Source organism: Echinops telfairi, unplaced genomic scaffold (assembly GCF_000313985.2).
Source record: "Echinops telfairi isolate 266 unplaced genomic scaffold, ASM31398v2 ScPeMD7_70;HRSCAF=299, whole genome shotgun sequence".
Classification (NCBI taxonomy): domain Eukaryota; kingdom Metazoa; phylum Chordata; class Mammalia; order Afrosoricida; family Tenrecidae; genus Echinops; species Echinops telfairi.
Genome location: NW_022103968.1, coordinates 31,144,664 through 31,170,459, shown reverse-complemented (window position 1 = coordinate 31,170,459; position 25,796 = coordinate 31,144,664). Strand labels below are relative to the sequence as shown.

The window sequence follows — 25,796 nt, the reverse complement described above, 5'->3', positions numbered from 1 at the left end:
TGGGGGTTTAGGACTGGGCCTGCATGTGGTGCTGCCTTCTCCGCTCGGCCACAAGAGGGCAGTCCTGCCCCACATATGCATCTCTGCCCCATGGGGAATATTGGCTCCATTGGTCTTAGAGGGTTGGGTAATCTAGTAGACAGGTTGGGCTAGGGACCAGAGCTGAATGCTAATAAGCACATACTGGGTTTCTTTTGGACTGAGTCCAGAATGGTCGTCAAAAACCCTCCCCTGCAACCCTTCCAGGTTTGGGAGCCCTAGGCTGGATCAGGAGGCCCAGAGATGACTGGTGTGGCTGCCCCACCAACTGAGGAATGGTTGAGTCATCCCACAAGAGCTGAAGCCATGTGTCCTCTTGCGGCTCAGGGCAGCCTATGGAGGTGCTTCCATTCCCCCTACCCTCCACCCAATGGCTGGGGAATCAGGAGAGGCCACCAGTTCTTCCTCCTGGGAGCACCCCTTCCCTGCAGTGAGCACTGCCCTGTACCCCAGTGCCAGGTCTCCGCTTCTGGACTCTACCCCTTTGGCCACAGACACACAGTTCTTGAAGCAAATGTTTTTATTTGCCGCTTTTCAGTGTTTTTGTGCCGGCCTGCCTAGGCCAAGGTGTGTGGGACGGGTTTCCCGGTCACAGATGGTGGTATAACAGGGTTAGTAGCAGGGCTGGTGGCAGGCTGAGTCTGCAGGCGCATTGCTCTTGCCTCCTGGGGGAATAGCATGCAGCCCAGGTGTAGTGTGTTAGGTGGGGAAGGGCTGAGGCAGGGGCTGCTGGGGTTTCTTCTCGGTCAGATGAGGAGTGGGTCCCACATCCTGGAAGCTTCCAGGCCTGCTTGGAATTGAGCCGACCAGAGGCTGTGGGCTCTTTCATTTGCCCGATTGGGCCACCTGCCTCAGTTCTCTCGTCTCCACTCCCCATGCTTTCTGTCGGAAGTCTTGGATTCCTGGGGGAGATCGAGCCATGTCTCACTCCTTTCAGTGTCTGATTTGGTGAAGGTAGCTAGTGGGGTCCGGTTTCCTCCAGTTCTGTCGGATCCTGGCACTTGTCCTCCTAGAGTTCAGACACTGCTCACTGGCCACTGTCCCCTCGGCAGTACTCTGTGGGTCTGCCAGTGGAGCGTGGAGCTCTGGGACTCTGCAGGGAGCAAAGGTGACAAGCCAGCATCAGTGGGAGAGTCCAACGAGGGCGACTAAGCACCTGATCCTGGCCAGACTCCGTCTTGATGGCCCCAGAGGGCTGTACAACTTCAGGCCAAGCCTTCAGATCCCTCTGCCAATAAAAGGGCTGGACTCCATGGGCCTCTCACCTCCTCTCTGGGTGGAATCTGTAAGCAGTTAGGATGCTTTGCTCATCCCCCCCACCCCCCACCCCCACCCAGTGACCTGAGCAACCAAGGGCTTTCTTCACAAATTGTAAGCAGGGATTACTGCTCAGGTGGAGTTGCAAACAGGCAGTGAGGCTGATTAGCCAGCCCAGGGCCAGCTGATCTCAGAGTCCCCCTCAGGCCTAATATTTTGCTGGCAGGCCCCAGAGAAGGCCACGGGTGGAATGGAACCCAGAGAAAAAACATACTAATCGTGCTGAGCCATGTGGTTCAACTGTGTCCCCTGGGGCTGTTCCTGGGCTGGCAGTGACCTCTAAGTGGAGAAGGGGACAACTAGGGAAAAGGTCATCTTTTTAAGACAGTTGGTCAATTTTACCCATGCTTAGAACAGACCTTTGTTATATTCTGTGTAACCCCACTGGCCATGACTTAGCCACCCACTCATTCCCCACACAATACTCACTCCCACCTGGCTGAGAGTCATCTCCAACTGAGAGGGTGCTGCCAGACCCAGGTACCCCTCTCAGAGGAGACGCCTAACCAAGCAGTTCCTAGGGCCACTTGTGACTCCAGCAGGAACAAGTCTTGGGTGCCCAAGTAGTAGTGGTAAGCGCTGCATAAACTATTTACGAACCTCCCCCACCCACCCCCGCCCCCGGGAAGCGCTTTACTTGGAGGCCACCCCAAACCCACCCACTGCCACCGAGCCCACTCACTCCTAGCCACCCTACAGGTCTGGGTAGAACTGCGCCATTGGGCTTCCAGGGCTGTGAATTTCACGGAAGCACTCTGCTTATGTCCCTCAAAGGCTGGTGGGTCTGTACTGCTGACCTGTAGGGGAGTAGCTTCGTGTTTTAACCACGACGCCACCAGATCTCCCTCAAGATCACACCAAGACAAAAACCCATCTTACTGCCATCGGGGGGATGCCATTAGGACAGGGCAGAACTGCCCGTGAGTCTCCCACACTGTAGCTGTGCAGGAGCCAAGAGCCCCGTCTTGCTCCCTCGGAATGGCAGACCTTGCAGTTAGCACTGTGCCGCCAGCCCGTCTTCTAGATCCCACAGCCGAGGGGACCGGTGCAGGCATTGCCTCTAGGACTGGCCTTCCCTCACCTGAGGCGGCTGCAGTGATGGAGCGCGTGGCCCAGGGGCTTCCGCCGTGGGGGCTTCTTCCTGCGCAGGCGCTGCAAGGCCTCGGCCACACGGTGGTCCCCGGCACACTCCCAGATGATCTGCGCCCGCTCCTCGGCTAGCCGGTCCCCGCTGCGCTGGAAGAGGCCCTGGATCTGTAGCAGCTCGGCGTCCTGGAAGATGTTGGCCGACGCCTGCTTTCGTCCCCGGGCGGCCGGCGGGGCCTGCCACGGGGGCGGCTCACTCACCACTGAGGCCGGGGTCCCCATCTGGGTGCTCTGAGGAAGGAACGCACGAGCATCAGCAGCTGCCCACACCCGGGGTCCCGTCTGATGCAAGGGCTCCTGGCATTGCCACGCCCGCCCGGAGTGTAAGAGGGGCAGGCCTCTGAGCACCTTGGGACGATGAGGCCCGGGCTCGCCCTCGTCAGAGCATACCACCTGTCGGTCACATGCGCGGCCATCTCAGCTGAAGACAGCAGCAGCCTGTGGGGTAAACTTAGCCCCCTTTTATTTATTTTTTATTCATATAATTTTTTATTTTTTTTTAGTTTTGGCAAAAGTAGACACAAAACATTCACCAACAACTTCTACATGTAGAATCCAGTGCCATTGATTCTCCTCCTCCTGTTGTACCGCCGTTATTGACAACAGCCCCGTTTGACAGATGAAGTGTAATTTGGGTTAAATGACCACCCCCTCCAGTGGCTCCTCAGGAGTCAGATGAGGAACGTCGGGCTCCCACCGTTGTGAGTTCTAACCCGACCTGCAGGGTGGCTAGGAGTCGGAATGGACTCGACAGTCCGAGCCAGTGTAGGGCCAGCAGCAGACTTAGAGCTCGGAGCTACCTAGCTGGACAGTCCACCCTAAGGCAGGGTCTCCAGGTTCAAATGATGTCCACGCCAGCAGCAGCCGCTCAAGATGTATCAGGTACTGCTATGAAAACTACATGCAGAACAGCAATGAGATGTAAGCCCAAGAGCCCGGGGAGGCTACTTCTGTCCTCCTCGCAGATGAAGAATCAGGAACAGAGAGGTTAAGTAACTCACACATGGTGAGGAAAGACCAGTTTGTGGAGGGCTGAGTGGAGACACAAGACACACTCAGAAGGGCCCAGAAAGTATGTTAAGGGCCCAATGTTGTACTAGTCTGTTTTCCCATGTGTGAAACTGAGAAAAGGCACACGTGGAACTGACCAATCAGATCTCACCACAGTCCAAATGCCTTGCAGCAAGAGAGGTGGGGCAAAAAGGGGCAGTATTTTCTGCCCTGGCCAGACAGAGACTTGGTGGTGCTCTCAGGTAAGCACTGGACTGCCAACCAAAAGGCCAGCAGTTCAAACCCACGAGCCATTGAAGGGAAATGAGGGACTGACATGAAGCAGAGGGTTTGGTTTTGACACTAAGCACAGGCTGAAAATGATAAGAAAACCTCCCTAGAAATTAGTCTCTTGGGTCAATCCCCCACCCCTATCAAATGAAAATCAAAGTATCTCCCTTGGGTCTAGAAAATTCGTCTGGGCGCACACCCACCCCGATCCTTGACTGGAGCACAATCTGGAAAAACGACAGGCTCAGGAGATAGCCGATAGACCAGAGAAGACCAAGGAGAGCTCGTCAGCATTCACATAGAACTGGGTTTGAACCCCAGCCCTGCCACCTGACTAGCTGTGTGACCACAGGTGAGCTACGCAACCTCTCTGTGCCTTTTTCCTTAACTGTAAAACGGGCTACTGCAGGTTACTCTGAAGGTGCCCAGCAAGAGTGACATGTATGTCAGTCACCTTTGCACCTGGGTCAGGGGTGTAACGTGGACCCTCCTTTTCCAAGTAGCAAGCTGACACACCTGTACCCTCCGCCCCTGCCCCAAAGCCCTAGGATGAACGGAATAGTTTAACCCATTAGGGCCTGGCTACTTGAATAGATCTCTTCCCCTTGGCTAGCTAGCTACAGAGATATCTGTCAACCACTACCTGGCTTTAAAGGGTGAGGGTGGGAGTTGGGAACCAAAAACTTTTCAAATAAAATATTTGCATGCTCATAGTTAAAAAAAAAGTAAACAAACCACACAGTACAGAATCTTGTTTAAAAAAAAAAAATCATGTTTTTCAATAAAAGCATTTCTATTTCCCTATCCCCCAACCTGGAATCCTCGGTGATACAAATGGTTGACACGGCGGGCTGCTAAACAAAGGGGGCATTTAGGATTACCCCCAGCAGCCTCAGAAGAAAGGCCTGGCAACCCACTGCCCCCCACAATCAGCCATCGAGAACGCTGTGGAGCAGAGTTCTGCCCCAGCTTGACAGCAGCTGGTGACCCCAGCGAAGCGGCAGCAGGTACAAGCCCCCGAACCTGCCTGTTGTCTCTTGAGTCCTCTCTCCACCCTGTTCAGACTCAAAATTCGACTTGCCCTCCCCGGTCCGGACCTTCCCTTCCCGCCTCATCAAATAGCTACCTCCTTACTGCAGTCATTCCTCCCTTGTTTCTGTGCCTACCGTCACTGAACCCTGGTTTCTTTCCAAAAGATTAACTAAAATAAATCTGTACAAGACGTCAGATAGAGTAACCTCACAGAGACTGGGCTTGTTAGCTGGAGAATGGGTGTCGTAAAAGCTGCTTCTCTTGAGGCACAACTATGGGAATCCAATGAACCCCTAGTCTGCCTTCCCGAGATACTTAACCATGAATTTACAAATAGATTAAATGCAGTGAACAAACCTAAGACGCGTGGCAGGCAAGCCCCTTTAAGAACTGGGTGACTTGAACATACTGTGACCAGAAAATGGCACAGTCACCAGGTGACCCTTCTAAGCGTGATAAAGAGAAATCAAAGCTAACTGGGTGTTGGTTCGGTCTGATTCTCAGCCAAAGTACTTTAGGCACTGCCACCACCCACCTGCCAGTGGGGGCCTGGGTGGAGGGAGCCCTGCGTGCTCTGTTAAGAAGCCGGAGGGATTTCAGCGAGGAGAGGTCTGATAATTGATCTGCTGCTGAACACCACCCCATGGGTCCCAATGATGTGACCAATCTGTAACTGACCCGGGGCCGCTGCAGGACCAGGCAGGGTTTTACACCATGTTGCCCTGTGAGTCTGAGGCTGGCTTGACGACAGGAAGGTGCGTATCCCGTGTCAGTCAATACGCATGGCCTGTTTGAATCCTCGGAATGAACGTAGGCACTATTGCCACGTTTCAGAAATGCAAGCGGGGCCGAAAGCCAGGCAGAGATCTCAGTGCCTTAGCCATGCTTAAAAGCCCCGAGTGGCCTTCCCAGTCAGGCAGCTTCAAGCACACCTCTTTATAACACTTCACTGCCAACTGCTTCCCTAGTTCTCGAGAGGGCAGGCCTCCAACAGAGGGCTTAAAACTCACTACCCACTCAAGGCGACCCCATGGGACGGAGCAGAACGGCCCCAGGGGGGCGGGTTTTGAGGCTGTCAATCTACACGGGAGCAGAAGATCTGTCCTCTTCCCTGAAGCAGCTGAGTGGGTCAGCTTGCAGGCCAACTCATCACCTGCTACACCATCGCGCTCCCTAGTAGAAAGGGAAGGACAACTAATGAGTTGTTGGCAAGCAGGGGGTGCAGGTGGGATTTTAGCCCATCCATGGAACCCTAGTGCCGGGGCTCTGGCCAGGCTGCCCTAGCCTTGAAGATCCCCGTATTCCACAAAGCACATCGGGCACGACAACGCGGTCTCGGGCAGAGTGCTGGTCTACAAGTGGGAGCGCGAGGCTAGGCTCTGCCCCACCCTGGCTAAGGCCGCAGTTGATCTACAAGGCCTGGTTCCTTCCCTTTACAGTTACGAACAGGTTGGAGCTGCTGGTCTCTGAGGGTGTGGCCCAGCGTGGAGTGTCTCGGCTTTCATGACTGGGCTAGGCCTGCAAGGAATGAGGGATGGGTCTGCTGTCTGCAGGGACAGGAGTAACTGCGTGTGTCGACAGGCCCAGCTCATCAGTCACTCCCTTCTCTCTCCCTCCTTCGTCCTCCTTGGAGTCCAGCCACTGCTTTGTGGCAGTGGGATTAGGAGCTGGGAACCCCAAACCCACTGCTATAGGGACTCAACGTGACCCTACAGGACAGGAGAATGGCTCCAGAGGGCTTCTGATGCTGTCAATCTTTCCAGAAGCGGGCTGCTTCAGCTCTCTCCCTCAGAGCAGCAGCAGGTGAGCTTGAACCTCTGTCCTTGAAGTTAGCAGCATTCCTGGAAAGTACTCTGGTGACCTAGGCCAGGGTCAGGAGCCACTCCTCGGTGGGTTTGAGGAGAAGGAAGAAGGGGTGTGTGTCTTCCTACAGGAAAACTCACCCTCCTCTCAGAGAATGGATCAAGTAGCAGCCTATGTCTCCTGGGGAGGAAGCAGCTTGGAGCTAGACTTCCTGAGCATTCCAGCAGCCTGTGGCAGGGCCGCAGGGTCCCAACACGACAGCCTTCAGCCAGTTACAAACCCACAACCCGGGGCTCCAACAGCCTCAAGCCTGGGGGGGGAGACCTGGGAATCTCCCAATTTTGAGATCTCTCCTTCTTGGCTCTGTCTTCCACTCTGGGATTCAGACAGCCATGGGAGCTGGAGGATAGAAATCCATAGATTTTAGGTCCGTTTAGATAAACTTTAGGAGAAACGATGAAGTGATAAACCAGAACGGTGTTCGCATCTTAATATTAAAAGTGCTTTTTCTGTATCTTCCGGAGTGCTCATTTGCTCCTGCCCCTAATGTCCAGAACAAGATCCTATCCAGGATAAGTCAGGGGACACTTGAACGAGGGTCCTTCTAAGCCGGGAAATGAAACCACAGGCCTATCAGAAGGTCACCCCTGTTCATTTTAGAGCTCACATACGAGAAGATAAGGCTGGGTCGGCGAGCAAACAAGTACAAACAGATTGCAAAACACTCCAAATCTGGCCTGAACTCAGTTAAAAGTGAGCCCCCAAAGTAAATGCCATGAGTTGAAAATGACAAAGTCCAACTTGTTTCGAAACAGCCAATGAGTGAAGACATGCAGAGCAAGGCCAAGACCTGTATGTATTCACACGTGACTCACCAGGCGATGGGTTTACAGTGCATGGATAGCTGAGCGCTCTTTGTTCCATGGATGGCCATTCAAGGCGATTATTCTAGCTAACGCTCCTGGCTCTCAGGAGAGGCAAGGGGAAGGAACCATAAGGGACAGCCTGTACCTGCTGCCCACCAGCCTGCCCCGCTTCCAGTAATCTCTGTTGCCCGGCAATCTCTGATTATCATCAGAGGCCCTGGCTTCTTTGAAAAAGAACGGGAGGCTCAAGAGCAAGGCCAAACCGAAGCTTGTGGCCTTGGCTCGTTTCCCGGCACAGACCTGCCAATGGACAGCAGCCAAAGCCTGTGACTCCCCGAGGGGGAGGGCCACTCTGGCCATGTACGTAAGCCTGAGCGCACTGTCACACGTCAGCCCCCAGAGCTACATGCGGGGACGAGGAGCGAGGAGCCCGGCCCTCTCAAGAACAACTCGGACACGTCCTGGAAATAAACCGCTGCTAGACCTTGAACCCACTTTCCCATGTTCCACCAAAGTTCACCACGGCCGTTTCACCTTGGCCAAGAGGTGGCCACACCCAAATGTCTGCCAACGGATGAATGGGTAAGCAAAACGCGACAGACATCCAGAGGAGTACTATGCTGTCTTCAAGAAGACGAAGCCCATGGATGCGCGAACCTTGGAAATGTTAGACTGGAGAAAATAAAGTGTTAGGTAGGCTGAGCAAAATTAGCCACTCGCAAAGGGACACATACTGTATGGCCTCGCGTACAAGAAATAAAGAGATACAGCAAAGATGAGAGTCTTGTAAAGTCTACCATAGCAGATAGGTTAAAATGTAGTCCCTTATCGTCCATTTGATCTCCCTTCTGACCCATTTTAAAGTCTCGGTTTTTAATATTTTTTTCTGCTTTTTGATTGAGGTTTGTCTGTTTTGTCTAGTCGTTGTTGGGTTTTTTGGTTTGTTTGCTCGCTTCCTGTTTGTGTTTTGTATATGAAATTCAGAATAGGAAAATCTAGAGCAGTGGTTCTCAACCTTCCTAATGCCACGACCCTTTAATACAGTTCCTCATGCTGACCCCTCAACCATAACATTATCTTCGTTGCTACTTCATCACTGTCATTTTGCTACTGTTAGGAATCGGGCGACCCCTGTGAAAGGGTCACCTGCACCGCTGATCTAAAGAGAGGGTAACTGGGTGAATAATTGCCTAGGGGCCTGGCAGGGGAAGAGGGGGGAAATGGGAAGCTAACAAGAACTGGAAGAAAATGTTCTGACATGGATTGAACATGTCAGACGATTGAACAATTCAACTATCTGCTATGTGAAGTATATGCCAATAATTTTTTTTAAAAGATTATTAATGGGTACTGGGGTGGAAACTCAAGGGAGGAGGAGAGGGGGAGACTTAATATTGGGGGAAGAGTGTGGAGTTGACGTTAATGGTGGCAGCCTCTTCTGGATGAGGATGGCACAGCATGAGAAGTGTCAGCAGTGTCCGTGAGCTGGACGTGTGGAAGTAGAGTTGGCAGCTGTTTGGGGCTGTCTGTTTTCACCGCACTCACAGGGAGACGGACAGACAGAATCTAGCTGCATTTTAAAATCCATCGAAGTTGCAACAGCTGTTCTCTGTGGCATCAAAGAAATGAGAATGGTAAAAAACGTTAAGACCTATGGAAACAATTAGTCCAAGGGACTAACGAACCATGCAAACATCAGTTTCCACAACCTGGAGACCAGAAGAACTAGGTGATGCCCAGCTACCACCACCCACTGCACTGAAAGGATCGCATTAGAAAGACCTGGGTAGAGCGGGAGGAAAATGAGGAACAACACGCAAAGTCATTAAACAGACCAGGCTTACTGAAGGATAGAAAACAGGTGGGAGCCGCCCTCCCACCCACATCTGAACTCACACTTATGGTGGAATAATCAACCATTTAAGATCAGAAGGGCAGCATTAACCCAGTGACAAAGTTCCGAGGTTAGGAAACAGGGTTGGTGATGGCCCAGCCAAAGGCTCGCAGTGACGAACTGAAACACAATGTGAATGAGCTGTTGAATGTAAAACCAGATCTTCGCCTAATTCACAATCAACTGTTTAAAAATTAATGGAATTTTTTAAAAATTAAGGGGAAGAGGAAATCCGGTTGGGATTTGGCAGGGAGAGTTCTAGAACTCGGAATTCTGTCTGTGTCATTAATAGGTGGGTGATTTGAGGCTAGCCTACCATCGTCACAAAGGTAAGGAAAAGTTAACTCTTAAGGGCACATGGGAAATAAACACCCATTCCAGTACCCGGCACCCGGGAGATAATGTGGGTTCATTGAATGAATGACATACGGGAAAATCCCACTACAGACTATAAGATCCCTGGCATTTTAATCATCCCCACCAACATCAAACCCCACCAAATGATGGCCTCCCCTCTTGGGAAAAGTGGGCAGAGGGAGATGGATTCAGGTGCAGACTTTTAAATCATCCCTGACTTTGCGGCCACTCGCTGTGTGTCAAGAGGGTAAACAAGCACTTTTGAGACAGTTCATCTCCGATGTAGACGCTGACTTGCACCCATTCTACAGATCACAGCGCTGAGGACGGTTAAGTAGCTGGCCCAAAGCTAGGAATCCAGGCAGTCTGCCCCCCAGGCTCAAATTTCAACCCACTGGCATTCCTGCCAGATGGCTGACAGGCCTTCAGAGGGCTCTGACTGCTGAACCTGCTTGCTCTCTGCGGCAGCAGATACTGGGGGGCGCGGGGATCCGAAGGCGGGGCTCCGCAGCCAGCCTCCGAGCCTGGCACTCGGCCGGCCCGGGGAGGTAACCGCGATTACTCACTACGCCGGAGCGCAGCGCAGACCCGCCGACCTCGCATCGCGACCCCAGCAAGCTGCGAGGGGCCACCCAGCCCCTTCCGGGCGCGCGCAGCGTTGGGGGGGCTTCCTGCCGCGAAGGGGCTCACAAGGGCCAGGCGGCGTTCGCGGGAGGACGGGCACTCGGCCGAGGTAGCACGGCGACATCTCCAGCACGAGTCGGTCGCCGGGACCCAGACGTGGCCGTTTCGCAGAACGACGGGCCCCTCAGTGGACCTATGGTCCAGGTCCCAGCGGCACCTCCATGCCGCATGCCCGCCCGCTCCTCATCACCGCGGCGAGCCGGGCGCCGGCCTACGCACCTGACTGCCCAAGGAGGGCCAAACGCAGCACCCGGGCGGCCAAGCCACTCAGTCCCGGCCACGATTCCCCGGGGAACGCGCTCCTAACCCCGGAACAGCCAATCCTCGGGCCTCGGGCCTCGAGGGAGCGCCGGAGCGAGCCTTCCAAAACCCGAACGCGGAGTCTCCGTGGGCCAATCAGCAGCGGGAGACGGGGAGAGGGGCGTGTCCGGGCTCCGCCCCTTCCCAGCCGACCGGTAATACCGAATGCAGTCATTTCTTACGTCCAATCAGCGACGAGGGGGCGTATCTCCCGGTCGTTCCCCCCCGCCCCCGAGCAGCGCCGGGAGGCTTCCCCTTCATTGACGTCAGTCCTAAGGGCACGCGCGGTTTTGCGGGCGCTGAGCCGGGCGGGGCCGCATTCTTGCCCCGGGGTGAGGCGGCGGCTGTCCCTTCGGGGAACACATGACGCGGGTGCCCCTTCCCTGGGGCTGAGGCCAGCGCCCGCGGGGTCGTCCTTGGCAGCGCACAGAGACCTGCACTTGCTTTAAACTCGCCTCCAGCCCACCTGCGTCCGGCATTCTGCACGGTGGTCAGACCGTGGGTTGGAGAACTAGAAGAACGTCGTGGGTTCGAATCTTCACTCCGCCACGCGACCTCGGTTGATTCTCACCAACGGTCTTAAATGAGACTGTACTAAAAACGTTTTTAATGGATGCATTCATTCGACAGCCGTATATTTTAGGGACCTGCCCTTTCCTGGCTGCTTCACGGGCGGATTCCTAAGTGTGAGAAGGAGGAGTTGAAGTGAAATCAAATCAAGAGAGGATCTGGGAAACATGCTCAAGGGAGAGGGGGTGGCCTGTGCCAAGGCCAGGAGGTAGCTTGACTCCAGGAACTGAAATAAGCCCTGGAGTGAGACTAGCCCCGGGGGAGGGTGGTGAGGAGGCAGAAGGCAGAGACAGGCAGTGCAGAGGTTTGCATTTGATACTCTGAAGAGTTTTAAATGGGAGGCGGGCCGCGCTAGAATTACATGTATTTGCTTTTTAGTCATTTCTGTAGCATTTACTATGTTGTAATGCCTGTCATCACTTTACAAAGACTAATTCTTATAATCCTCATGACAAATTCACGTTTTTAACAGGCCCCTTTGGCCACTGCTTAGAACTTGAGTGGAGGGCTGGATAGGAGTGAGTGCAGGGTGTCCGCAGTCAGCACCCCCACCCACCCACTGCCATCGAGCCCATTCTGACTCATTGCAACCCTGGGCAATGCTCCCTAGAGGGTGTTGGAGGCTGTCAATCTTTACCGGAGAAGAAAACCTCGTCTTTCTCTTGTAGAGCAGTTAGTAGGTCTGAACCCTAGACCTGTGGTTAACAGCTCAAAACTTAATCCACTATGTCACCAGGATTCTCTCGTGTCTTCAGCAGGCTTTCAATAAATACTCATTTTCCTCCGGGAGATGAGGGGTTGTTTAGGCAGCTAGGCCTCCCCGATGCCTTTTTCACTTCAGAGCCGACCTTAGGTCTTCATGTAACACGTCTGATTTGTGAACTTTGGAGGGGGTGGTGAGAGGCAGCACACTGGGATTTATGGGTCCCTTTTGGCCAGGGCATGTTCTTCCTCATCTCAGTCTCTAGTTCCTCTCTCTGTCCTTCTGCACATAAACAGTTCCAGCGAGTGTTTTTACGATAGTCAAGGGGGCTTTAACAGTAACTTCTCTACGCTTTCCTTAAAACCCTGCTAACGAGTTAACATGACTTCTCTGCTTTTCCTGAAGCCCTGGGGAAATGTTGAAAAAACCAAAAATAATCAGCAAATGTTCATCTCCAAATGGAAGGTACTGTTGCGAACCCTTTCAGCCAACTGCCAGCGGTTCCTTTATGTAGTCGGCATGTAGTTGGCATGTGGTCGGATGTCTGCAAAAATGCGTGGAGATACCAGATGTTCTCCGACAAGAGCCTTAGTCACCTCTGATCCAGAAGCCACATGCCAGGCCCTTGAGTTTCCTGTTACGTAGAATGGGGAGGCCCTGCTCAGAACCCCAGAATCCTGATGAGGAGTCCACAGACGCCTCTTTAGCCAAGCAGTTGGCTGGAAGGTTTTGCAACAGTATTTTCCATCGGAGATGAACACTCATAACTTGTTTTTTCAACATTTTCCCCAGGGCTTCAGGAAAAACAAAGAGAGGTCACTGTTGACTCTAGCAGCTGAGTGTGGGCTCTTGGGCTGACTTGTTGCAGCTGTACAATTCCATGTTTGTGATGAGAAGAGAAGGGGTCTGGGGGTTTTTAAGGCACAGCTGACAGTGAGGCAGCTCTAGATCAAGTGCAGAACCTCAGAGTGGTGAGGTGGCAACGGGTCTTTCACCAGGAGTGGGACCATCTGGGAACCATAGATGGTGCTGGAAGCAACTTTGGAGAATGGCTATCTGGTGTGAATGAGGCCAAGACTTGATTTGACTTGGATCCAGATCAGGGTGAAATGAATGAGGAACTCGCCTCAGGTGCAGAACTCTCTCTCTCTCTCTCTCTCTCTCTCTCTCTCTCTCTCTCTCTCTCTCTCTCTCTCTCACACACACACACACACACACACACACACACCAGCAATCAAGATGAGTAATATTTTACTGTGATATTCTAACAGTTTTATTGGCATATAGTTCACATACCGTACAATTCATTTACTGCAAAAATTTTACTAATAGAATTAATACAGAAAAGAAAGCCATGGTGCACAGAATATCAAAATGTAAAACAAAGGCTGTTGTTTATTTTCTGATCCTACATTATTATGCAAGGAGGTACTTGTCTCCAAGCAGCCCACAGTCCCCAGGCAGACCACCTTTGTGGAACCCCCTCCCCTCCACCAAGTGGGTTTATATGGCCCGGAGTGGCATGAGGACGGAATGGCAACAGAGGGCTTCATATCCCAGTACAGTCATGCTTTTCGATGATAGAACTTTTGTTAACATTTTCAACTTGGTTCATTATATGGGAAGGCATTTTGATCCATATGGACATTTTTGGTTCACGCCCTGGGGTCTTCTAAGGTTCGACACACTGCTGGGTTTTACAGTCAAGGAGAGCAGTCTAGAAAAGGAATTATAGCTTCTCACCTTACGCAAATGGCTTAACTTTGTTGCCTCTATTTTCCTCATCTTTAAAATGGGAAGACTCATACCCCCTCCTGGAGTTGCTGTGGGATGAAGTGGGGTACGGTGGGCAGAGCACTATCACCTTGCAGCAGATGCTGGCTCCTCCTTGGGCTCCTTCACACCTTCTCTTCTGCTCCTTTCTCATGCTTCCTCTTCTGTAGGAATTGTTATGCTGGCTGGACAGTCACAAGTGGTCCCCCAACGGGGTAGAGACTTGTTCCCATGGATTGACTGTTGCTGTCTGGGAGAATTGGCTATAACAAACACTCCTGATAACTTTCACTTGTTGCCGCTAAGCAGCGGTGTGACCCCTGAGCTAACTCTGTTTTTCTTTATGCTTGATCATGGTCATCCACCCTTTGTCAGTTTTTCGTACTGTGGTGACTTCCAGGTTGCTACGGTGTTGATTGTGGAACAAACCAGTAATTGCTCATATGAAGTTCAGGTTGAAGTTGAAGAAAACGAAAAACAAATCCCTGAGAGCCAAACTACAACCTTCAGTATAGTCCACCTGAATTTTAAGTATGTCTCAAGAATAGATTTGACTCACTTGACACTAAACACAGAGACCTGATGAGCTGGGGGTGACATCAAGAACAACATACAGCGAAGAAAGCAAAAGATCATTTGAAAAGAGGAAAGAAAGAAAAGATCAAAATGGATTTCAGAAGAGATCCTGATGCTGGCTGTCTGTTGATCATAGAGTGGCTAAAGCAAAGGGACGAAATAATGAAGTAAAACGAGTTGAAGAGAAAACTTCAAAGGACAGCTCTAAGAGACAAAGTGTTATAATTAAACGTACAAGGATCTTGTATTAGAAAACAAAAAGGAAGGACATACTTAAATACATTAAGCTGAAAGAACTGAAGGAAAAAGTTCAAGCCTTGGTTGTGATTTTCAAAGATTCTACAGGCAAAATATTTAACAATGCAGGAAGTACCAAAAGAAGATAGAAGGAACACAGAGTCACTATATCAAAAAGAAGTAGTCCAAGTTCAACCATTTCAAGATACAGCATATGATCAAGAACTGATTGTACTGCAGGAAGAAGTCCAAGCTACCCTGAAAGCATTAGCCCAAAACAAGGCTCCAGGAATTGACAGAATACCAATTGAAATGTTTCAACAAACCGATGAAGTACTGGAAACACTAGTCTAAGCGAAGAAATTTGAAAGACAAGTACTGGCCAACTAACGAGAAGAGATCCATGCTTGTACCCATTCCAAAGAAAAAAGACGACTCAACAGAACGCATCAATTATGAAACAATAGCATTAATATCACATGCAAATACAATTTTGCTGAAGACCATTCAACAACACTTGCAGCAGTACATTTACAGGAAACTGCCAGTGGTTCCGGCTGAATTCAGAATATGCAGAACAAAAGACATCATTGCTGACAGCAGGTAGGTCTTGGCTGAAAGCATAGGGTACCAGAAAGCTTTTTACTTGTGTTTTATTGATTGTGCAGAGGCATTTGACTGTGTGGATCATAACTAGCCATGAATAGCATTGAGAAACATGGGAATTCCAGATCGCTTCATTCTGCTCATGTGGAACCCGTCCATGGATCAAGAGGCAGTGGTTTGAACAGAACAGGAATACTGAGGGGCTTTAAATCAGGGAAGGTGTATCTTTACATCAGGGTTTTATCTTTTCCCCATACTTACTCAATCTGTATGCTGAGCCAATAACCTGGAATCAGAACTGTATGGAGAAGAACCCGATATAAGAATTGGAGGAAGGCTTATTAACAACCTGCAATATGCAGATGACACAACCTTGCTTACTGACCGTGAGGAGGCCATAAAGCACTTGCTGATAAAGATCAAGGATTGCAGCCTTCAGTGTGGATGACAAATCAATGTATAGAAAACAGAAATCCTCACAACAGGACCAATAGATAGCATTTTGATAAATGGGGAAAAGGTTGAAGTTGTCAAGGATTTTGCCTTGCTTGGATCCACAACCAGTGCTCATGGAAGCAGCATTCGAGAGATCAAATGTCCCGCTGCACTCGCCAGGGAACGAACAACGGAATGTAGGTGAAGGGAGACAGTGGTCAGTGTAAGATATAAAAACAATGATAATTTATCAAGGGGTCATGAGGGTGGGAGGGGGGTTAGGGAGGGAAAAAAGAGGAGCTGATCCCAAGGGCTCAAATAGAAAGTAAATGTTTAGAAAATGATGATGGCAACATATGTACAAATATGCTCGATACTATTGATGTATGGAATATTTTAAGATCTGTAAAAGCCCCCAATCTCTTTTTAGAAAGAGATCAAATGATGCATTGAATCAGGTAAATCTGACAGTCAAGATCTCTTTAAAATGTTGAAGAGCAAGGCTGTCACTTTATTGAGGACTACGGCACATCTGACCCAAGCCGTGGTATTTTCAGTTGCCTCATATGCATGTGAAAGTTGGGCATTGAACAAGCAAGACTGGAGAAGAATCCATGCATTTGAATGATGGTGCTAGCAGAGAATAGTGAAAGTACCATGGACCGCCACAAGACCGAACTGTCTTGGGAGAAGTATAGCCAGAATGTACTGCACATCCTTAGAAGCAAGGATGGCGAGTGAGACCTCATCTTACATGTACTTTGGGCACGTTAGCAGATGCGAACAGTTCCTGGAAAAGGACGTCATACTTGATAAAGTAGTAGGGCAGTGAAAAAGAGGAAAATCCTCCACACTGTGGCTACAACAATGGGCTCAACACAACAAAAATTGTGAGGATGGTGCAGGACCCAGGGTGTTTTGTTCAGTTGCACATAGGGTCGCTGTGTTAGTCTGGGTCTATAGAGAAATTCATAGACACTCATGTATATAAGAAAGAGCTTTATATACAAGAGCAATTGACTATTGAGAAAACATCCCAGTCCAGCCCAGATCAAGTCCATAAGTCTGAGATTAGCCCTTATGTCCAATATCAATCTGTAAATTCCTCTTCAGACTCATGCAACACATGCAATAACGCCAAATGCAGGAAGATCACAGGCCAATGGATGGGAAGTTTTGTGGATCCAGTAGCAGTGGAACCATCAGCGCTGGCAGGGGTCTCCACGTGGCTCCTTCGACTCCAGGGCTCTAGCACAGCTCCATGTCTCTTGTCCGCAGGAATGTCTCACAGAGAGTGAGCGTTTCTGGCCTCCATTGAGCTATTTATTTCCTTAGCCCCTCCAAATGAGGTCATCAAGCTGCGACCTGATTGACAGGCTAAACTCCACCCCTCCACTCTTAAGTCTCAAATTGACAACCGATGATGTAGCTTCCACAGTTGCTGAGTCAGAACTGACTCAGCACCCAGCAGGCATGGTCTTTATGATACTACACCAAACACCAGAGGCCTGCAGCCTTCTTTCAATTTATGATCTGATCAGGTGAAAATAGCAAAGTCCTCGAGACAAAAACCAACCAAAAAACACCACCAAAAAAACAAACAAACCATTCCACACATCTCAGAATGAAAGGGTTAAGAATGATTTTTAATACATAAGTAGATATAGCAATATGAAATATATGTGCTTGTGTGTGGCTGTGGATAAATATGTGTGTAGTGTGTATATCACACCTAGCTCTTTCTGCTGAGAGGATCTAGAAGCAATGACACCCCACTAGCAATAAGCACTCTCAGCACCCAGATATTGGCTTCTCAGTCCCACTTTCAATAAAAAGGAGCCATAGTTTCTTTATTTCTTTTAATGGTTTAGAGTTGTATTTATTTAATTATTGATTTTTTTAAAAACACAACCTTTTTAATGGATTTGGTGGAAGGTTAAAGAGCAGCTCGTCACTTTTATATTCAATAACCTAGCAAACCTCCCAATGGCTTATCTTGTTCCCTAATTTTTTTATTAAAAGATCATCTTATTAGGGCTCTTACATGTTCCCAAATGTTTTGCCCATCTCCCTTTTGTTGGCTACTGTCTTCCCTTTCACCCAAGTTAACACCCATCTAATCTATGACCTTCGCCTGAGTTAAGAGAGTCTAACCTATGACTCCCCCTTCCCCTCCACCTCTCCCACTCCTGATAACCATCAAAGTCTGTTGCTTTTACTGTGAAAACCTTTGTGATCAACTAATTTCCCTTGGCACAATGTCCTCCAAGGAAACATAGGGGTTTGTTTTGGTTTGCTTTTTTTGTGTCATGGCCGATTCCAGCCCTGAAACAAGTAGCAGCTGCACCTACCAGAAGATGAGAAATTACACAGAACAGGATGAGGCATGTCAAGGAGTAGAAGTGGAAGTGGCTCCTCTCATGATTATGCCTGACGACCCATGAGCAGAATTTTAAACTTCTGTCTCAGCAACCTTGAGCCCTGCAGGGTTGGAAGTCTTGTTCCGTAGGAGGGAGATGTGTCCATTGGGAGATATAACAAAAGTCCCATTGAATGGGAAGACTCAATGGTCCATTTTGGGCTCCTGAAAGACAAGGAAAAATCAGGTTGTTCTGCTGGATTATGTGATTGGTCCAAATTACCAAGGAGACATTGGGTCGCTATTACAGGGTGGAATGTATTTGTTTTCTATTGCTAAGTAACAAATTACATACCACAAATTTAGCAGTTAAAAACACACATACCCACATACATGTCCCTTGTCTTGTCCTGACAGGGTTTCTAAATCCTGTCAGGGCTTAATTGGCTCAGCTGTTTAGGATACCATGAGATTGCCGAGAAGGTGTTTGTCTAGCTGCAATCTCATCTGGAGGCTTAACTGGGGAAGAATCCGTTTCAAACTCACCCAGTGTTGGTACAATTCATTCCTGAAGCCGTAGGACTGAGGGCCTGGTTTCTTGTCTGCTGAAGACTAGAGCCTATCTTCAGCTCATAGAAGCTGTCCCAAAAGCCTAGAACCTTTTTTTTTGGCAGTTCCTTCCAATGTTCCCCATTTCCCAATGACCACTCAATTCCGCCAACCAGTAGGAGAGTCTGTCAGCGCAAGTCTACCAGCAAGACAAAATCTTACATAAGACAACATAATTCACGGCCGTGGTATTTTATCACCTCTGTCAAAACCATATCTGTAGCTTCACAGAGAGTCACAGGCGCCATCCCTTCTCCAGGGGAGAGAGTACACAAAGGTGTGGACATCCGGAAGGAGAGGTCACGGGGAGTCCCTTTAGAGTCTACCCACCACATGGACCAGAAATTTGGAAGCCAGACAATTCTCTGGGGGCACTTGGGAGTAGAACGTTCATGCCTAATAGTAAAGGCAGATGGGAAACTATAAAACCCACTGCCATTGAATTGAGTCCCATAAACAACCTTATGTAGGATTTCGGAGACTGTAGCTAGCCTCTTCAAGCAATCCAGAAAAGGCAAGATGACAGTCTTATACGCATCAGAAATGAAGGCTTGGGGACTGACTGATCAAAAGACCCAGCCAACTGAGAGCAGGAGACAAATGGAATAAGTAACCAGAGAAGGAAGTCATCTAGGCAATTATCGCCTGCTGGCAAAAATGAAGCCTGATCATTTGCATATCTCCTCTGTTAAGTATACAGGGAGTTTTCCCACATGCTAGCCATTTTCCTTCTCTGTCTCTCTCTTTTCCCCATTTTTATATAGAAATTGTTGGAAGCTAATGTTACAATTTAGTCTTTCTCCAAAACAAAAAAATCCCCTCCTTGCCAGAGTTGATTCTGACTCACCGCCGCCTTATAAGGACAGGGTACAACTACCTCTGAGTTCCTGAGCCTGTAACTCTTGATGGCAGTAGAAAACCCCGTCTTTCTTCTGTGGAGCAGCTGGTCGTTTTGAACTATTGTCCTTGTGGTTAGCAGCACAACTCATAACCACTACTCCATGGGAGTGTGATAGAATTTGAGATGACAGCCAGAGACTGTATAATTTCCTCATTTGGGGGGACACAGGAGAACATCTTCACCTGTAAGATTCTGTATCTCGTTAGGCGGAAAGACAATTGTTTCATTGCTGTCTACCAGGGGTCCTCAAACTACGGCCTGTGAGCCACACGCGGCCTGCCGAGGACATTTATCCAGCCCGCTGGGTGTTTTTGCCCGTTTGTTTTTTTACTTCAAAATAAGATATGTGCAGTATGCATAGGAATTTGTTCATAGTTTTTTTAAAACTATAGTCTGGCCCTCCAATGGGTCAGAGGGACAGTGAACTGGCCCCCTGTTTAAAAAGTTTGAGAACCCCTGGTCTAGACACTCACATGTCCACTGAAAGGTGGAGATGCAAGGTGAGTTTCCAGAGGGTGCGTGTGGATTGTGCCATCATCCATTCATCGGTTCTCAGCCACAAAGACACTCTTGGATGTGCTCTGTGACAGTCACTCGGAGCGTCCTATCACCCTGTGACTCCGAGCAGTTCTCATTTTCTGGCTGCCCCAGGGGCCAGCCTTGTCAACTGAGAAAACCCTGTGAGAAGAAGGGTTTCTGGTCTCTGTTCTTGTGCTTCTCACACCAGAAGCCTGGAGTTGGCAAGGCTTCTTCAGTGCAGTCAGAGAAAGGAGGAGGGTCAGAAATAGCAGGAACACTCGGACCCCACTCCCACTCCCACTCCCAAACCCACTGCCTCCCAGTCCATTCTGACTCATAGCCACGCTAGGTAGCCTCATAGGGAGCACGTAGCCTCATCGTTCTCCTGCAGCATGGCTGGTGGGTTTGAACCCCTGACCTTGCAGTTAGCAGTTCATAAAACATGGCAAATTGCCTCCATGAACAACAGCCTCCTTTCCCATGAGCCCAAAGGAGTAGATGGTAACTGGTTATCATAATTAAACCTTTGGATCAAATTATATAGATCCTGATCAGAAGAGGGAAACCGCAGAACAGAATTTGAAATCTCTATGGAATCTAGACTTCCCGGATCCACGGAGAACATGAACCTCCTAAATTATTGCCCTGAGATACTCTAAGCTTTAAACCTCCTTGAAGTCCTTTTAAAGCCAAACAATGGAGTAGCTTATTAATTACTAACAATGAAATAGCTTATTACGTAGTAAAGAAGGCTTGCCTTGATCATGATGTTCTTTGAAGAACAATAACCCGCTGTCATCAAGTTAATTCAGATTCATGGCAACCTGTATATGGTTTCTGAGACTTTAAATCTTCATGGGAGTAGACAACCTAGTCTTCCTCTGAGGAGTAGCTGGTGGGTTTGAACTGACCACCTGAGGTTAACAACCCAATGCCTACCCACAGTGCCCCCCAGGCATTCATGAACCACATATGGGATTAAATTAACTACAGCAATGCAAAAGAGGAGAGAGGAGTTTTAGGAGATGGTGTATGTTACTAGGAAGTATATTAATAATTAAGAGTATATGCTGAATGTTAATAATAATACTTTGTTAATATTAATTCAGAATATATGTCAATAGGAAGGGATGGCTCCTCACTAGAGGGTGAGAATGATTACATAACTTAAGAATGCAATCGACGTCACTGAATTGTACATGCAGACATTGTTGAATTACTTTCTTTCCTTCTGTGTCTAGTCTCCACAGTAGCGATAGACATAACATGTTAGAAATTAAACAAAGCTGCTCCCGTGCCCAGCCTCTGGAACACGTGGCTTCTGCCACACTATACTCGGATGATCTGCTCTGCTCTGCTCTGGGTCCAGGGCAGTCAGCAACACTCAGAGACAAAGGCCTTTCTGACAGCACAGCAAACAGCAAGAGCATCATGCTTCATCTGTTCCCCTGGTCCCCACGTCTCACCAGGGTGAGCAGGGAACCAAAGTAGATGTTACCCATGCTGTGGCCTTCTGTCCCAACCAGCCAAACAAACCTGAGGTTGGGGACCCAGAAAGGCACCCACCCCCACTGCTTTAACAGGAAGCAATAAGGAAGCCTGCTCCTGGTCCTCATCCCTCAGGATTGCTTGCTGCAAACATCCCTGAAAGATGGCTGGGTAAAGAGTGGAGATTACCTTAGTTCTTGGCACAGCAAGTGACAACAGGCAGGGATACTCCAGATGCCGCAGACTCCCCGCCATCTGCCTGGTCAAAATCTATCAACCCTCGAATGACACCTTGTTCTTAAAGGCTCGCCCCTACCCATCCTACTACCCAGACTCTTCCCTTCTCTCTTCTGTGTTTTCCTTACAACTCTCATCCACACCTCACTCTGGTGCCCACCTCCAGCCTTCCCCTCCCAAACTCCATAACTCACTGTCATTAAATCTATTTCGACTCAGGCGACCCTAGAGGATAGGGTAAGAACCACGCCTGTGGGTTTCCGAGACTGTAACTCTTCATAGAAAGAGGAGCGGCTAGTGATTTTCCACTACTGACTGTGAAGTTAGCAGCCCTGGCATAATCCATGAGGCCACCAGGGCTCCTTCCCTCCCAGTAGGGAAGTGTCTGGTCATCTTCATTCCTGCATTCCTCACCAGTTTCTGTCAGGACTGTGGACTTGGGCAGAATCAAGAGATTTCTGTATGGTTATGCCCTCCAGATCGGCTGCTGGACTGGCCCTGGGAATGTCAATAGGTTAAAAAATATCCCTCCAAATCCACTCCCCAGGCCTTCTCCATCCAATCATCCACCCATCATCCATCCATCCACCCATCATCCATCCACCCATTATCCATCCATCCATTCATCTATCCACCCATCATCCATCCACCCACCCATCATCCATCCACCCATTATCCATCCATCCATTCATCTATCCACCCATCATCCATCCACCCATCCACCCATTATCCATCCATCCATCTATCCACCCATCATCCATCCACCCACCCATCATCCATCCACCCATTATCCATCCATCCATCCATCCATCCATCCATCCATCCATCCATCCATCCATCCAATCATCCTTTCTTTCCAGGCCTTCCTTACAAGGAGCCAAATGCCTTTTAAAAGAAAACAGATTCTCTTCCCTCAAGGTTCTGTTTGCATCGGTGGCTGACTCAGAAATGGCTTGTATGGCACGACCAGTTCAGTACCTAGATCCAGCCCCAGCTGTCAGTCCCAGCCCGACCCTGCTGACACCGAGGGTCTCCCCAAGAATTACTGAGGGATACAGAGGAAAAGCCCCCAAATTCCCATCAGAAGCTCTAGGTTTCAGTTCCAACACCGATCCACAGGTCATGATTCTCTGAGGAGGCCACGTCACTAGCCTGGGTCCTTGCTTTCTCACTTCACGTAGCTGAGAATAAAAAGCAGGTGCAAGCTATAAAAGCGCTTTGAATACTGCATGGAGCCTGCAGTTGGCTCCATGAACAAGGTCAACCTCCTTGACCCCAGTTTTCTCCAGCCGTGACCCAGAGCTAAGAAGAATTGTTTTATAGGGCTGGTGGGAGGAGTAAGGGGAGCAATGAGTATTAAGTGTTCATCATGATGTCTAGCGTTGAGACGTGGCTGTTGTGAGCAGTTGAATAAAAGTGCAACTCAATAGTGATGAAGCTGTGTCGCCGAGCCCAGGGGGCCCCACTCCAGAACCTGGATGAGGCACCTCCCTGCCCACCCTACTTTACCTAAATATGTATGTGGCCACAGGCATGATCATTTGTTCAATACAGATACACGTGCAGAGCTTTCCGGATCCTTTTAAGGGTCAGGCACCTGTAGGTGGCGTGAGTGGGCAGTGACTTTAGTGTCCAGAGAAGCCACACCATTTTTTTTCTCCTCAAGGGAATCAGGCTGCTCACAGAAGGGCCTGCTCAGCCAAGCCAAGGGCCAATGGGCTCCTCCTGTGACCAGATAAGGGCATGAAGCAGCCAGGCATCTGACGTATGTGAGGCCCAGGGTAAGAGGGCCTCTCTCAGTTCCTCTGCTGTTCCTACAGTCACTCAGTCCTACCAGCTCTGCGGCCATTTACTGTGGGCCTGCTCTACACCGGGCCCACACTAGGGTGGCACAATCATGATACCCACTGGTTACAATGTAGCCAACCTGGAATGACTGCAGAGGGAAGCGCCAAGTGGAGGCCTAGGGGAGTGGGCAGACAATAGACTAGGAAGCTGGGCCAAAGGAGGGAACATTTAAACTGACCTTCACTCCTTGAGGCCAACTCGAAACCGGCCATGTAACTTGGGCTTCTTTTAATGTGAGTATTGAAGGATCAACAGGAGTTTGCTGGCCACGTTGGAATTTAGGAATAAAGGGCATCCTGGGCTTATTTAGGCACCCTGGTGGTGTAGTGGGCTGCACGTTGAGCTTCTAATTGCAAGGTCAGCAGTTTGAACCCACCAGTGGAACCACAGGAGAAAGATGAGGCTGTCTGCTCCTCCAAAGATTTAAGTCTCAGAAACCCAAAGGGGCCATTCTCCTCTGTCATCTATGAGCCAGAACCAACTCGGGGCAGAGGGTTTTGGGGGTTTATTTGGGAAACAAGAGGTTTGATTATTAATATACTGAGTGAGAAACCAGGGAGTTATTAGTCGGGGAGGGGGAGGAGGGGTGTCCCGATTGTGAATTATGTTTCAGGCAGGAGAGAGAATTCAATCTTGGGCTTAGTGGGAGGAGCTGTTTACTGAAGAAACAGGTCTGCGTTTTAGGAATATGCCGACGGGGCTCTGAAGTTGGATGGGCCGGGAGAGAGGAGAGGCCTGTTCCAAGACCAATTCGGTGAGCTTCACCCTTTAAGGCCTCTTTTCCAGCTCAGTGAAATGAAGAGAGTGATCGTCTTTATCTCTTGGGGCTGTTTTGAGGCTTAATGGAGGTCGGCTGTGCATCACAACCACATTAAAGCACCATCAGCTTGATGGCAGGCAGTTCTGCCTAGTGGTCAAGCCTACCAGCTTTGTAGCCATTCCAGACCTAGATGGTGGGGTGGGGGGGAGATGACAGAGCGGGGCTGATAGGACCTTGCTTTGTGGGGTGTGGCCTGGGGCAGTGAGACCTGCCGTGGGGGGGTGGTAATCCCTTACTCTGCAGTCACTGAATCAGCTTTTTGCAAGCTGCTTTTGAAGTGGGCCTTGGAGCATGGTCTAGGTCAGTGGTTCTCAACCTTCCTAATGCCTTGACCCTTTTAATACAGTTCCTCATGTTGTGGTGACCCCCAACCATAAAATTATTTTCGTTGCTACTTCATAACTCATTTTGCTACTGTTATGAATCGGGCCACTCTGTATAAGGGTCATTCGACCCCCAAAGGGGTCTCGTCCCACAGGTTGAGAACCGCTGGTCTAGGCGCTCAGGCCCAGTGTATGTCAATTCCAGACCCGCCCTGCTCTGTGGCTGGACTCTGCTCTAAGGAAGAGCCTGGAGGAGAAAGCTGAATGAAAGGGGCGCAGCCGCTGGACTTGATCTGGTTTCCAAAATGTTCTGTATTATTGGTTTGGTTTTTGTTTGTTCATATTAGAGTGTATCTCAGAGGTGTTCTGTCCATGGAGGTCACCCTCCTGAAGCTGTGTTGTATGCTTTTCCGTATTCGGTCTATGAAACCCAGGGCTGATGAGCCCATAGGGGCAGCGTGTAGAAGAATGGGTTGGTGGTGTGTGTGTGTGTGTGTGTGTGTGTGTGTGTGTGTACAGTGGTGGTGATGGCATAAAAGGGGGACGGTGCCAAGGAGTCCATGTAGAAAAAGAATGGTTGGAAACGGATTGTGGTAGCAACTGCACATTCTATTGGATGTGATTGAAATATGGAATGATAGCTGTATTAAATCCCAACTAATAAAAAACAAGTCAAACAGAGAAAGGGGCCCAGCCAGAGATTGGAGGGCGCTCAGGAAGCCAGCTTTCCTTTCCAGGCGGGGCGCCAGAGCAGGGCAGGCCCAGATGTGGCAAATTTTGCAGTGGGGCAGGCTGGAGCCCGAGAAGGGAAAGGGGGCGATCTAGGGGCCGCGAGGCTGCGGGGCGGGCTGGGGGCGCTCGAAGGAAGTAAGGACCAGGCGCAGGGGTTCGGGCGCGCGAAGAGGGGAAAGCAGGGGCCTGGAGGGGCGCCGGGGCGGGAGGGAGGCAGCGTGAGTGAGTGGTGGAAGGAAATGAGAGGCGCGAGAGGGGGTGGAGGGTAGGAGGGGTGGGTCCAGAGAGGGAAACGCAGAGAGAGGAGGGGCAGGGCTGGGAGAGGCCGAGAGGAAGCGCCG

The 25,796-nt window shown here is 49.8% G+C and overlaps 1 protein-coding gene and 1 long non-coding RNA gene across 4 annotated transcripts; one reads left to right on the top strand and one right to left on the bottom strand.

The window, feature by feature from the left end:
- Positions 1-544: 544 nt before the first annotated feature.
- On the bottom strand, positions 545-10,755 carry AVPI1 (arginine vasopressin induced 1). Of its 3 annotated transcripts, none has more exons than XM_004701021.3 (3): positions 10,639-10,755; positions 2,438-2,733; positions 545-1,132 (listed from the first exon to the last, which is right to left on the bottom strand). In XM_004701021.3, exons 2-3 carry the CDS (start codon positions 2,722-2,724, stop codon positions 973-975), a joined length of 447 nt encoding a protein of 148 aa, XP_004701078.1. In that variant the 5' UTR covers positions 2,725-2,733; positions 10,639-10,755; the 3' UTR covers positions 545-972. The 3 variants fall into 3 exon arrangements, with proteins under 3 accessions (XP_004701078.1, XP_045147167.1, XP_045147168.1); XM_045291232.1 differs by lacking the exon at positions 10,639-10,755 and adding an exon at positions 10,426-10,566; XM_045291233.1 differs by lacking the exon at positions 10,639-10,755 and adding an exon at positions 7,494-7,741.
- Positions 10,756-23,585: 12,830 nt separating this feature from the next.
- LOC123521849 lies at positions 23,586-24,503 on the top strand. Its single transcript, XR_006680188.1, has 2 exons — positions 23,586-23,813; positions 24,265-24,503. It is a non-coding gene; the product is annotated as an uncharacterized LOC123521849 (long non-coding RNA).
- Positions 24,504-25,796: the final 1,293 nt, after the last annotated feature.